The sequence below is a fragment of the Enhydra lutris genome, unplaced genomic scaffold (assembly GCF_002288905.1).
Source record: "Enhydra lutris kenyoni isolate GAN:26980312 unplaced genomic scaffold, ASM228890v2 scaffoldscaffold31, whole genome shotgun sequence".
In the NCBI taxonomy this organism is placed as follows: Eukaryota; Metazoa; Chordata; class Mammalia; order Carnivora; family Mustelidae; genus Enhydra; species Enhydra lutris.
This window is the reverse complement of record NW_019154115.1, coordinates 1179368-1191691: the sequence shown is the minus strand read 5'-3', so window position 1 is coordinate 1191691 and position 12324 is coordinate 1179368. Positions and strand designations below refer to the sequence as shown.

Sequence of the window (12324 nt, the reverse complement as noted above, 5' to 3'; positions counted from 1 at the left end):
GATACGTTTACAGAGCAAAGGTATGTTGTCTACTGTAACTCGTATGTTTTAAAAGGCAGCTTAAGTGTTTCAAGTGAAATAGAACAAATTCATTTTATCACAATAAACATGTTCTTTTGCCTTACTTCAGTTTAGTCACTGCTTTTAATATCTAAAGTTCATTAGAAATTGCACAGAGAACAGATTGGTGGTTGCCATTTGTGGAAGGTTGGGTAAAATGGGTGGAGGGACAAAAGGTACAAGCTTCCAGTTATAAACATAAGTCAGTCATGGGAATATAATGTACAGCATGGCAACTAAAGTCAGTAATACTGTAATGCATGTCTGAAAGTTGTAAGGGAGTAGATCTTTTTTTTTTTTTAAGATTTTATTTATTTATTTGACAGACAGAGATCACAAGTACGCAGAGAGGCAGGCAGAGAGAGAGGAAGGGAAGCAGGCTCCCCAGTGAGCTGAGAGCCCGATGTGGGGCTCGATCCCAGGACCGTGGGATCATGACCTGAGCCAAAGGCAGAGGCTTTAACCCACTGAGCCAACCAGGCGCCCCTAAGGGAGTAGATCTTTAAAGTTCTCTTATCACAATGAAGAAATCTTATATATGGTGAAAGAATTAATTAGACTTATTATGGTGATAATTTTGCCATATAAAAAGTTTAAACCATGCTGAAACTAATATAATGTTAGATGTCAGTTTTGCCTTCATTTTGTGTGTGTGTGTGTGTGTTTAAGAAAACAAAATGCATTTAGTAAACCCAAGTCCAGTTTCCGGGCTTAATAAAGAATACATACCAGAGAACTGAGCTTTTGTTTTATGTTTAAGAATACTGCAGCAGGGGCGCTTGGGTGGCCCAGTCATTAAGTGTCTGCCTTTGGCTCAGGTCATTATCCTAGGATCCTGGGATTGAGTCCCACATCAGGCTCTCTGTTCAGCAGGGTGCCTGCTTCTCTCTCCCTCTGCCCCTCCCCCTGCTTGTGCGCTCTTTCTCAAATAAGTAAGGAAAAGGAACTCTTTTTAAAAAAAGAATACTGCAACATTTCATGCTCTTTCTGAACACTTCTTTCCACTGAAGATACCTATGTAGGCATCTAAGATTATGTTTAAATGTGGTTTCTGATCTCAGGAAGTCTCCTGAAAGCTTACTTATTTCAGTTTTTATGTATTTTTCTACCACAGTAATTTTTTTCTGTAATGTATTGTGTGCTGTGTAATTTGGGGTCTTGTGAGAAGCACATGCAAAAATGGAATTCAGTGTACATGGATTCTGTTAGAGGAAGGTTCTGTGAGAGAACATGGGGAAGTAACCAGGGCTGGCTGTGAGCTATCAGGCCTGATGCAAGTGTACTCCCGAGTAGTTGTTAGTGTAATTATGTAGTTAATTAGATACTAAGTTTATGAAAAAAACGAGTACACAAAAAAAATTGGGGGTGCCTGGGTGGCTCAGTGGGTTAAGCCTCTGCCTTCAGCTCGGGTCGTGGTCTCAGGGTCCTGGGATCGAGCCCCATGTCGGGCTCTCTGCTCAGCGGGGAGTCTGCTTCCCCCTCTCTCTCTGCCTGCTTGTGATCTCTCTCTCTGTTAAATAAATCTTAAAAAAAAAAAAAAAAAGAAAATTGAACAATTTGAAGAGACTTGGTAAAAACAAGTGGTCACTAAAACATTTTTGATCAAATCAGATATGGGTATGATCACTCTATAGCTTTAGGGGAAATTTATTAATATTTAATAGATTCTACACTTTGATTTTGTTGCAATGTTTCAACAGTTTAAAGAACTGGAAGTACTGTCAATATACTAAGGATGTGATTTGTGCAGAACAAATGATATAGTGTTCTAATCAGTGAATCTTATACAAAGACAAGACAGGCTTGCATCATAAGATCAGTGTGAAGTATACATTTCTGTGCTTTAAGCTAAATGAAAATGTTTACTTTTTTAAAAGCCTGTGATTTTTATGGACTTTCTCAGTTTACCAACCAAGTACTCCTTACCATGGGAGGCTTCTCCATTTGTTAAATACAGTATAACTGCCTTTGCCACTGATTTTTACATGTGAGGTAATAATGAAAAGCACAAGATATTCTTTGGATTGAGAGAGTATGTGAAAGTCAATTTAGGTCATGATTAGGTCCTTTATTCCACAAATATTTGTTAGGAATGGTTTTAGAACTTTGTCAAAATCATAGATAGGCTGCTTGGATTTCAAACTATATTTGACAAATATATGTATATGGGTACCCATATATATACCCAGCTCACCCAGTTGACCTTTGAACAACACAGGGGTTTTGTATGTATAAATTAATATATGACATAAATCTCTGGAACTCAAAGAATAGAGATCAGCCAAAGGGTTTTCCTACTGTCCCATATATTCTCAACCCAAGATATGCTAGAGAATTTTCAGCTATCAGCTACACTACATTTCAGCTGTCTGCTGAAGGAAGGATTCATTTTAAAATTTGATTCATCCAGGCCCACTTTTAACCTCAGGCTATTTCATGTGGTTGATTTGTTCATGAAGAATTTCCAGCTAACCGTTAACTAAACTTTATAGGCACACCCTAGTGACTGTTCCACATGGGGGAGATGTTACAGCCCTTTGTAAAATCCTTCTGGAGCTTAAATTAGAGGCTGTTGTAATATCTGATCATAATTCACTTTCCTCATTTGAGGCAGCATAATAGAAGCATTAAACCAACAAGCAAATGATTTCTGAACAAGATAGTTTTCTCTCTTTTCCCCTTGTTGGATTCTGCTACAGTGTATCTTCAAAAGATCTAGAATGGGGACTCCGAATTTCTTTAGGGTGAGGCAGTCATCTTTGACTGTCCAGCAGTGGCAAGGTGTTATGATAATAGATGAATTGGGTGATGGATTGAATAAAAAAAATTGTCAAGGCGTCTGGTCTTATTTAATATAACAAAGTGTTCTGCTGTTCTAATTTGTGAGTATTTAACTTTCTTTACCTCAGAATGAGCTGCAGATGAATAGTTGGTCAGCTGAGAAGTTTGTTCAGATTTCCTCAGCCCATAAATGCCATGTATGAGAGGACTACATATAAGTTTTCTGCTTTCTGTTTTAGAAGAACTAAAGGACTTTCAAAGAACTAATGAGGACTTCATTTTCCTTTGCCTCTTTAAAAAATATGCCTTGGTTCTGGACTTAGAAAAAGATAATTGTTAGTTCAGATCCTACCATCTATGCCCGTCCGGAAGAGCAAAGGGTCCCTCCAACTTGAACACCAAGAGAGCCGTTGCCAGCCACTCTCTTCTTGTCCCTTTCCTCTTTCTTAGTCACTTCCTCTTTTCTTTCACCTTTGTTTCTATTTTGCCTGTTTTTGCTCTCTACCTACAGTACCATTTAAGGCTAAACAATCTGCCTTAAATTAATTAATTGGAGTATAACTTTAAAGCTATGATAAAGACATAGTAGAAGTATTCCTAATGTAATTTACAGTTTTAAATCAAAGGCATAATATGCCAGTTTAATATTCAGACCATTGATACATAAGGCACCAGGGCAGCTGTGCCCCCAAAAAGGAATGCATCGGATTATACCCCTACTGGTTATCAACTTTATAGTTGTATCACATAACTGGTATAATTACTAAGTAGGTCTAATCATCTTAGAAGGGTAAGGAGAATCTGGTACAAGCAAATTTTACTAAATGACACTTTCTTGCCACTTTAGTGATTGACAGCAATAAGTTAAGTTTATTTCCTGTCTCCTCATTCACACATTGAACTGCACTTTTTTCATAAAAGGCCACTTTTAAGAACTGATTTTTTTTTTAAAGATTTTATTAATTTGACAGAGATCACAAGTAGGCAGAGAGGCAGGCAGAGAGAGAGAGAGAGGAGGAAGCAGGCTCCCTGCTGAGCAGAGAGCCTGATGTGGGGCTCAATCCCAGGACCCTAGAATCATGACCCGAGCCAAAGGCGAGGCTTTAACTGACTGAGCCACCCAGGCGCCCCTAAACATTGAATAAATAAAATGGAAAGCTTGTTGGTATTTGTTCCAAAGGGGAGGGGGAGCTTAAAGTTCTTTTATTTTTACCTCCCTTTGGAAAGGAAAATGAGCAAGTCCAGCCCACTAAAAGTTTATTTGAAATGGAACTGCCTTCCATAATTTACAATATAATTTACAATATCTGTCTCAGGGTTCAGCTGCTTTCTCCCTCTTGAATAGATTGTTAATCTGCCATCTTGCACACAATCTTCTCTTTGGATGGTTTTAATCTGTGATGTAATATGTCTGAATTTTCATCTGAATTTCTGTGGAGACAGGAAGGGAGAAAAATTTTTTTTTAATGAGAAATTCACAGAGCTATCTGGCAACTTGCCATACATGTTAGTTAGGTACTTTAGCTGGAGCCTTGACAAATGTTAATTTTACCAGTATTATTAAGGGACTGAGTTCTTTGTTTTGATTCAGGTGGAAAATGAGGTTGATCGCAGCATTCAGAAAGTGTATAAGACCTACAATGGAACCAACCCCGATGCTGCTAGCCGGGCTATTGATTATGTACAAAGACAGGTGAGCTCTCCTGAGGTGAATTTCTTTTTGAAGGCCAGTTATTGTCGGGTCAACCTTAAACTCTATTACTATGTAAATTAGATATGTATTTTCATAGCCATGATTAGCTTCATGATGTGTCTAATATTTTTACTTTCACCCTTGAAAAGTTTTTTCCGCTATCACCTAATCAAAACTAGATAAGAAGAATTTGACTTTTTACCAAAAAAAAAAAAATAATTAGCCAGGAAGGTGATAATTGAAGAAGGGTATGGTCAATAGGAAAGGTGGGTGCCTCGAGGGACTTCAGAGGTGGTAAGAGGTTTTTCATATACATTTAGAAAGCAAGACCAGGAAAGATAGCATGGAGTGGGGGCGGGGGGCGGTGTGGAAGGACAATTTGAAATACATGAAGGTAGAATAGTATAGTACCTATAAACCTACCCCCAAATTGTTAGTTTTTGTCAGTCTTATTTCATCTTTACTCCACATGGCTTTGCTAGATTATCTTAAAGCAAATCCCAGACATTTCAGAGAAAATATTTGAAGCACGTTGTCATTGGAAATAATATTTAATTCAGAACCAGATTTTTAACATGTAAGATATGAAGATTTTTCTTAGCTATAAATTACCTCTTGTGGGTAATGTGCTTTTCATGTGGAGGTTCTAAAATTACTAGTCATATGTGGCTATTTAAATTAAAATTTAAAATTCAGTTCCTTAGTCATCATAGCCACATTTTAAGTGCTCAGTAGCCTCAAGTGGCTAGTGGCTAACATGTTGAACATGCAGACACAGAACATTTCAATCATTACAGCAAATTTTATTGGACCTCCTTGGTCTAGAGTAGATTGAAGCTCTGCAGTGTGCAGAATTATAAAGTTCAACACAGATATGTGTGTCTTGTGAGGACCGATATTTCTGTTCTCTTCCCCACTAGTTGCACTGTTGTGGAATTCACAACTATTCAGACTGGGAAAACACAGACTGGTTCAAAGAAACCAAAAACCAGAGTGTCCCGCTGAGCTGCTGCAGAGAGAGCGCCAGCAGCTGTAATGGCAGTCTGGCCCACCCCTCCGACCTCTATGCCGAGGTAACTTTGGTTTCCTGGCTAAGACTTGAATCCAGCTTGGTAGCCTGTTTTTCTCTGTGAATTGTCTTTACCTAGAACATCCTTTCTGTGCTCTTTTGCTTGTCTGTAATGTTGTTTTATGTTATTGTAAATTCTTTTTAAATGCATTGTCTCTCCCTCTTTGGGTTTCTGTTATTCCATTTCCACCACTAAGTAGTAATATTTGACCTTGCAGCTTTCACTTTTAAAAAAGACTTCTAATGAGGATGATTGTGTGTTTCAGGGATGCGAAGCTCTAGTTGTGAAGAAGCTACAAGAAATCATGATGCATGTTATCTGGGCCGCGCTGGCATTCGCAGCTATTCAGGTAAGTGCAGCTAGCCGGGGAGTTGTTATCAGAGTGTGCTGATTCCCTAATGTCAGACGAGAATGGTTTTAACCATTAAATGCTGTTAAAACTTGGTGTATATAGATAACTTGGAAGTGATTGAGAAATAGGCCACCAGTTTCCAACATCTTCCATTTCCTGTCTCTAAACCTAGACCCAAAATGGTTCTAAGAAACCAGAGATCTCGATGTGGGGACTGTGTCTGAGGGGACTTTGCTTTATTTTCTTGACTTGATTAGTGAGTGGCCTGTTCAAAATACATACTGTTCCCAGTCCCAGTGTATTCTTGGGAGGTATTTTAATAGAACTTAACAGAATTTTTAAAAATTTTACTGCTTTATTTCACTTTGAAAATAGAAAGCTTTCTTTCTTTTTGTACTATTTCTTCTGCTTGCTTTTCTGTCCTCAGGGGTTTTGTATGTCCATGTATGTAAAGCAAGAACTGACTACAGTACTAGTCTCTTAAACTAGTAGAAACACTTTCTTTGCTTTACAGAAGAAAAGACCAAGTGAAAACTGAGGCTCTAACCTCTTCTGTATTTGTGACTTAGTTTTTTCACACTGACAGCCATCAAGGAGTCCACGTCATCACTTGGCACCTCTGCAAATGGGTAGCTGAAGGGGCTTGTTTTACCAACTCCTACAATCTTTTTCCTACCTGATAATGGCATGCTCAAAGTAGCTGGTGACTGTTTAATTACTTCTCACTTTATCTACTCCTTCCTCCCTCTCCCACCAACCCCCCTACATCCTTATCCTTTACCTGAAAACAAAGAAGAAAGATAGCTATTTTTCTGCTTGTTAAAACTACATTGCTAGTTTCTCAGGTGTATACAGTATATCTTAGGGATTATGTCAGAGGAATCTTAAACTGAGGAACAGCCAATTGTTTGAAATGATTGAGAATCCTTTGTGTCAGATCTAGTTCTCAGAGTGTTCTTTTGGTAGTTCTTGAAATATGCTTTAAGTCTAGAGAATCTATTTTAAGAAAGTGTAGGTATCTTTTAATTGTTAGATAAAACCAATGTAATTGCTAGTTTAAGTTGCTTGGGTTTCCTGCTCTCTGTATATTTGAACAAAAGCTAGTGTATTTGATGGGAAATGCCTTTTAAAATGGCAAAAAGGTGATTGTTTACTTTGCTGGTATTCAAACAGCTCTGAAATGATTCATTAAAAAGCCTAGCTCTTTATTTGCTATGGTCTCTGCCCTTCTAAGCATTTACTTTGTGGCTCAGGATAGTAATATGTTGATCAGCAGGCATGTTATTTCATATTTTGATTGAGCAAACACATTCATTTAGCTAAAAATAATGAAACCTAAGGGAGGTCTCTTTTCCCAAGGGAAATCCTGGTCTGTGCGTTCTTAATGATTTTATTTGTGTTACTAAATCAGCACATACTACCATGCGACAAAAATCTTTGAAACTGTAAGGTGCTTGTGATCATGAAATATGCAGCATGTATAAAGAAGACTGATGAAAATCGTTACTTCAGCTATGTCCCTCATCTAGTTACGCTTATTAACCAGGCAGATATTGCTTCAGTAAGTATTTTTCAGTGAGGGGTAATAAATATTTTAACTAGTCTCTTAACTTATGTATGCCTTCTCATGCGCATTTTATACTTAAATCACCCTGATTTTAGGTAACGGCTGATAAAGATTTGATGTGTTCAGTTCAGCAAAACTCAGTCAAGGATTCAGAACTTTCACAGACTCAAAACCTAGTGGTTTTGAAAATTTAAGAACTTTGGTTTTAAGGGAAAAAAACATAGAGTTGAAATAGTGAGTTTTCCCTAATATGTTTTCTTTTTTAAAAGAGTACCTGTAAGTTTTCTCAACTTTTGATACTCAGAATCTGATTTAGATTGGTGCCCTCGGTGTGGAAAACCTGATCAAAGGCAAAAACAACTCAAAGATCAGTGATCTCTTGTGCTTCAAGCAAGGGAGCGTGATGTAGGGCTTGATCCCAGGACCCTGGCTTGATTCTGACACACTTTTAAAGAAATATTTGAAGTAATTCTTAGTTAGAAAATTTAAACCAAGGCTTGGGAAGCTAATTCTTGAAGGACTAGGTTTTGTTTTGTTTTTATTTTAGAGGAAATTAAATCTTAATTGTTAACTTTTTAAAAAGTGTTAAGTTTACCCATTTGATAGAATTCTTTTCAGATGATATAAATTTAGAAAAATGTAAGTCTCCCTCAGTCCTTGTGTGCTTTGTCCAGTTTCCCTCAGTGGTACCTTGCAAAACTATACTGTATCACAACCAGGGTATTGGCACTGATATAATCCACCAATTTTATACAGATTTTTCATTTCTATTTGTGTATATTCGGTTCTGTGTAGTTTTATGACATGGTTCCCGTATCCACCACCACGATCAAGATACTCAACAGTTCTACCACCAGTGATTCCACCTAGTACCCTTTTTTTTTTTTTTTTAAGATCTTATTTATTTATTTGAGAGAGAGACAATGAGAGAGAGCATGAGCGAGGAGAAGGTCAGAGATAGAAGCAGACTCTGCGTGGAGCTGGGAGCCCGATGTGGGACTCGATCCCGGGACTCCAGGATCATGACCTGAGCCGAAAGCAGTAGTTCAACCAACTGAGCCACACAGGTGTCCCCACCTAGTACCCTTTTGTAATTAACCGCACCTGTCTCCATCCTGTGCCTCCTCCCCCCATACCCTGGCAACCACTGATCTGTTCTCCATTTCTAAAATTTTGTCATTTCAATATATAAATGGAACTATATGGTATGTAACCTCTGATTCCTTCTTGTGTCTCACTGTGGCTGCATAGTATTCCATTTTGGGGACATACTTTATAATTTAATTTACATTAATGGGCATTTATATAAGTCTTGCTATTACAGAAATGCAAGTAGTGGATAACCTCTGTATGCTTGTACAAAGTCTGTAGCAAAACTTTGTAGCTATGAAGTTGAGGAGTCCGTGGCTTTTTGACAGGTATTTCCACATTTTTCTTAGAAAAGTTTGTTTCCAGTGTGCAGTTCCAAAACCTTGTATAACAATACCTATTTTCCCATAATGCCCCCTACACAGTATATTCTAGAACATTTAATCCTTGGCAGTCGTTTTTTTTAATTACCACTTGCCTCTCTCTTTAGCAATCATTTTTTGCAGTTGCTTGGTGTTATATTTAGACTAAGTGCAGATTAGCTCTCATGACTTGAATATTGCAGGGGAAATTTTTATTGCAAGAAATAACTCTGGAGTTAAAATATCTCAAAGTCTGTTGTTGGAAAATTTTAATAATCAGTGAAATTTCTGTATAGCAGAGCTTTGGAAGTGAGCCTGTAGTACTTAGTGATGAGGTTTGGACCGTAAGAAGTTCATGCGTAGAGCTTAATGTTTGTAAACAGACTCATTCCCAAGCATGAGTAGGTTTTTTTCAAGCTTTTTTAGTTGTTTTAAAATCAGTACAAGTTGACTTAATTGAAATAAAAGTCAGGAAAAGAAATGATGCTTATTTCAGACCCCATTTGAGAATGCTGACTCCTTCAGTAGAAGTTAACCAACTGAAAGGAATCTGAGGGAAGTGGGATGGGAAGAGAGATTTTTTTTTTTCCAGAAAATCAGTAATTTCTGAGCTTAGCATTTTTATTGCTCAGTTTAACATTCCCTGGGAACATAATTGTGTTTGATTTTATAGCTGTTCTAAGAATATTTTGAAGATGTACAGTGAATGGAAATGTATTTCTTTAAGAATTAGATACAAAACATATCCAGAACTAGCTAAAGATATTTATTGAATTTTAATAATATCCACTTTTAGAATGTCTTCAAGGTGCTTTGTGCTGTTATTGCACTTAGCAAATATTGATATAATGAAACTGATGGATTTAAGCAGCAAATATATATCCTGAATGGGTAGAAAGAAGGTGGGCTAATTGAGGGTGGAGATTGGAGTGTGTGACTTTTATACCACAGAGAATTCAGACTGAGGACATCCTTATTCTCTGTGTATTGTGTCTCATTAGTAATCTTCCACTTCAGACTTTGAGAACGTGTTTATGGATCCAGTACATTTTGTTGAAATTGATTAGCCCCATTTGTACAGAAAGCCTTGCCTTTTAAAATCCAGTAACTGAGACCTTTCACTGCCAATGAAAAGTTAGAACAGCAAATTAACTTACTCTTATTTAGCTCTTTGGTTACGATTTATATTTTGTAAGAAGCCGGGTCAAAATTCTAGAATCGTTTTCTCTTTAATCCATTTTAATCCTCTTGCTTATTCAAAATAACGTGGCATGACTTTATTACAATTCCAGTTTGCTGCCACAGAAGGATTAGGACTTATTAAAATAAAATGATGAAGGAAGAGTGACCTTTAAAAAGTAATGTGTGTGTAGTACCACAGAGCCAAATCAGGATTTCAAAAATAGTAAATAATTATGAAAGAGACAAAAACCTTCAAACCAATTTTTTAGCATCAAGATTAGTTTTCCACCATAGGGCTTTTGGGCTATTCATGTACTGAATTTTGTGGATTGTTAATAAAGCCTGCGTCCCCAAATCCAGATGCCTAAAAGACCACCAGTAAGTTTCCTTAATACACAGTCTTGGTCTTTCCGTTCCCTAGACCTTTGCTGTCCAGTATGGTAGCCACTAGTCAGTTACATGTGTCCCAAGTTCAGATTAATCTAAATAAAATAAAAAACATAATTCTGCAGTTGCACTGGGGACATTTCAGGTGCTCAGTAGCCCCATGTGGTTCATGGCTGCCATGTTTGACAGCTCAGATATAGAATGTTTTCATCATTGCAGATGATGAAACGGCTTTTTTAAAGCACCGTTGTTGATTAAGAGTGGGATGGCAGGAGGAGAGTCTTGTGTTTCTGCTCCCCACGTATTCTTCTTAGGTGTGAGACAGGGGAACTAAAAGTTGGTTCCTAAAAAGATAATGTTTTCCTTAGAAATTGTTTCTGTTCCTGTTGTTACTGCGGAACCTTGAAACAGCTCCATTGCCAACCAAGAAATACACACTTGCTATGAGAGGATCTTCAGCCTTCTTTTTCCTCCTGTTGTTTTCTTCCCACAGCTGCTGGGCATGTTGTGCGCGTGCATCGTGTTGTGCAGAAGGAGTAGAGATCCTGCTTATGAGCTCCTCATCACCGGCGGAACCTATGCATAGTAGAACACGCAAGCCTGAGCTTTTTAGTCTTGTTATTCTGATTTGGAAGGTGAATTGAGCAGGTCGACTGCATTGGTGGCCTGAGTTCATTTAGTTAAAGCACACAGGTGTTGGACAAAGCAGCTTGGCTCTTCATGTGCCCACCTACTTCCCTACCCACCTACGATTTTCTTTTCCTCTAGTCTAGCTGACTCTCCATGTCCCTCAGTTTTTAAGTCCGGCAGTATATGTTCTAATTTCAGAACCATTTGCAGGTTGCATAGTGTGGGAGAATCAAAGGAGGGCCTGGGCCTGCTTCTGTTACCTCCATGCAGTAATGGGGCTGCTGCCAGAGTATCACTGGGCCCTTTCAGTCTTCATGATGGAGAACTCGGGCCAAAAGTTTTTGGGGCAGGGGGAGGAAACCAGCTGCAGTTAAAGTTAACACCAGATGGTGCCCCTCAGCAGTGTCCTTTTAAAAAACATATACTGTAGTCCAATAAGATAGCAAATGTATAAAATTGCTAAAATAGATTTTAGAATCATACAGTGTGTCTCTTGGTTCATCTTCAAAATCAGACTGATCTTTGAAACTAGCAGTTTTTAATCAAAGCTGGCTTTATAGGAGGAGTATAATGTATGCACTACTGTTTTAAAACAATTAGTGTGAGTGTGTGTGTGTTTTTGTATGATTGAGCCCATTCATTTTAAGTCTAAACTCATTAGGATTTAATGTACCCATGTAGACTAGCAAAATAGTATGTAGATGTGATCTCAGTTGTAAATAGAAAAATCTAATTCAATAAACTCTGTATCACCCCTCAACATGTACTTTTTTAATTATTTGGGAATACTTCAGTTCCCAAGCAGCAGTGTAATGTTTTAAATGTTGGTGCTGTCTGCAGTTCATCATGATTTGCATGTGTTTTAATTATATCCATTGCCAAATTCTAAAGGCCTTGGGATCCAGAAAACCACGGATGCTTTTCAGCCAGTATATCCTACAAATATGGAACACCTAAGCATGTGCATACACCGGCATACAGTGATGGTGCCTTCCTTGCCTTTAAGGGTAATGTGGAGTCCTGTTATAGGAGGCATAGACAGAAGCAGATAATTTCCATACAGGGCGATGATTGTAGTAACAAAAGAGTGCAGAGGAGGTACCCCGAGGGGTCAGAGGCAACTTCTTGGAGAAGAGGCCTGAACTCAGAGT

The 12324-nt window shown here is 38.0% G+C and overlaps 1 protein-coding gene across 2 annotated transcripts in view; it reads left to right on the top strand.

Annotated features, from left to right (window-relative positions):
* The window catches only part of LOC111153379 (tetraspanin 3), a 34323-nt gene extending 22390 nt beyond the window's left edge, over nucleotides 1-11933 (top strand). For both annotated transcript variants that reach the window (XM_022512374.1, XM_022512373.1), the window contains 4 exons: nucleotides 4433-4534; nucleotides 5455-5607; nucleotides 5870-5953; nucleotides 11037-11933. In XM_022512374.1, coding sequence (XP_022368082.1) covers nucleotides 4433-4534; nucleotides 5455-5607; nucleotides 5870-5953; nucleotides 11037-11129 — 432 coding nt within the window. In that variant the 3' untranslated portion in view covers nucleotides 11130-11933. The remainder of the gene's footprint in view (nucleotides 1-4432; nucleotides 4535-5454; nucleotides 5608-5869; nucleotides 5954-11036) is intronic.
* Nucleotides 11934-12324: the final 391 nt, after the last annotated feature.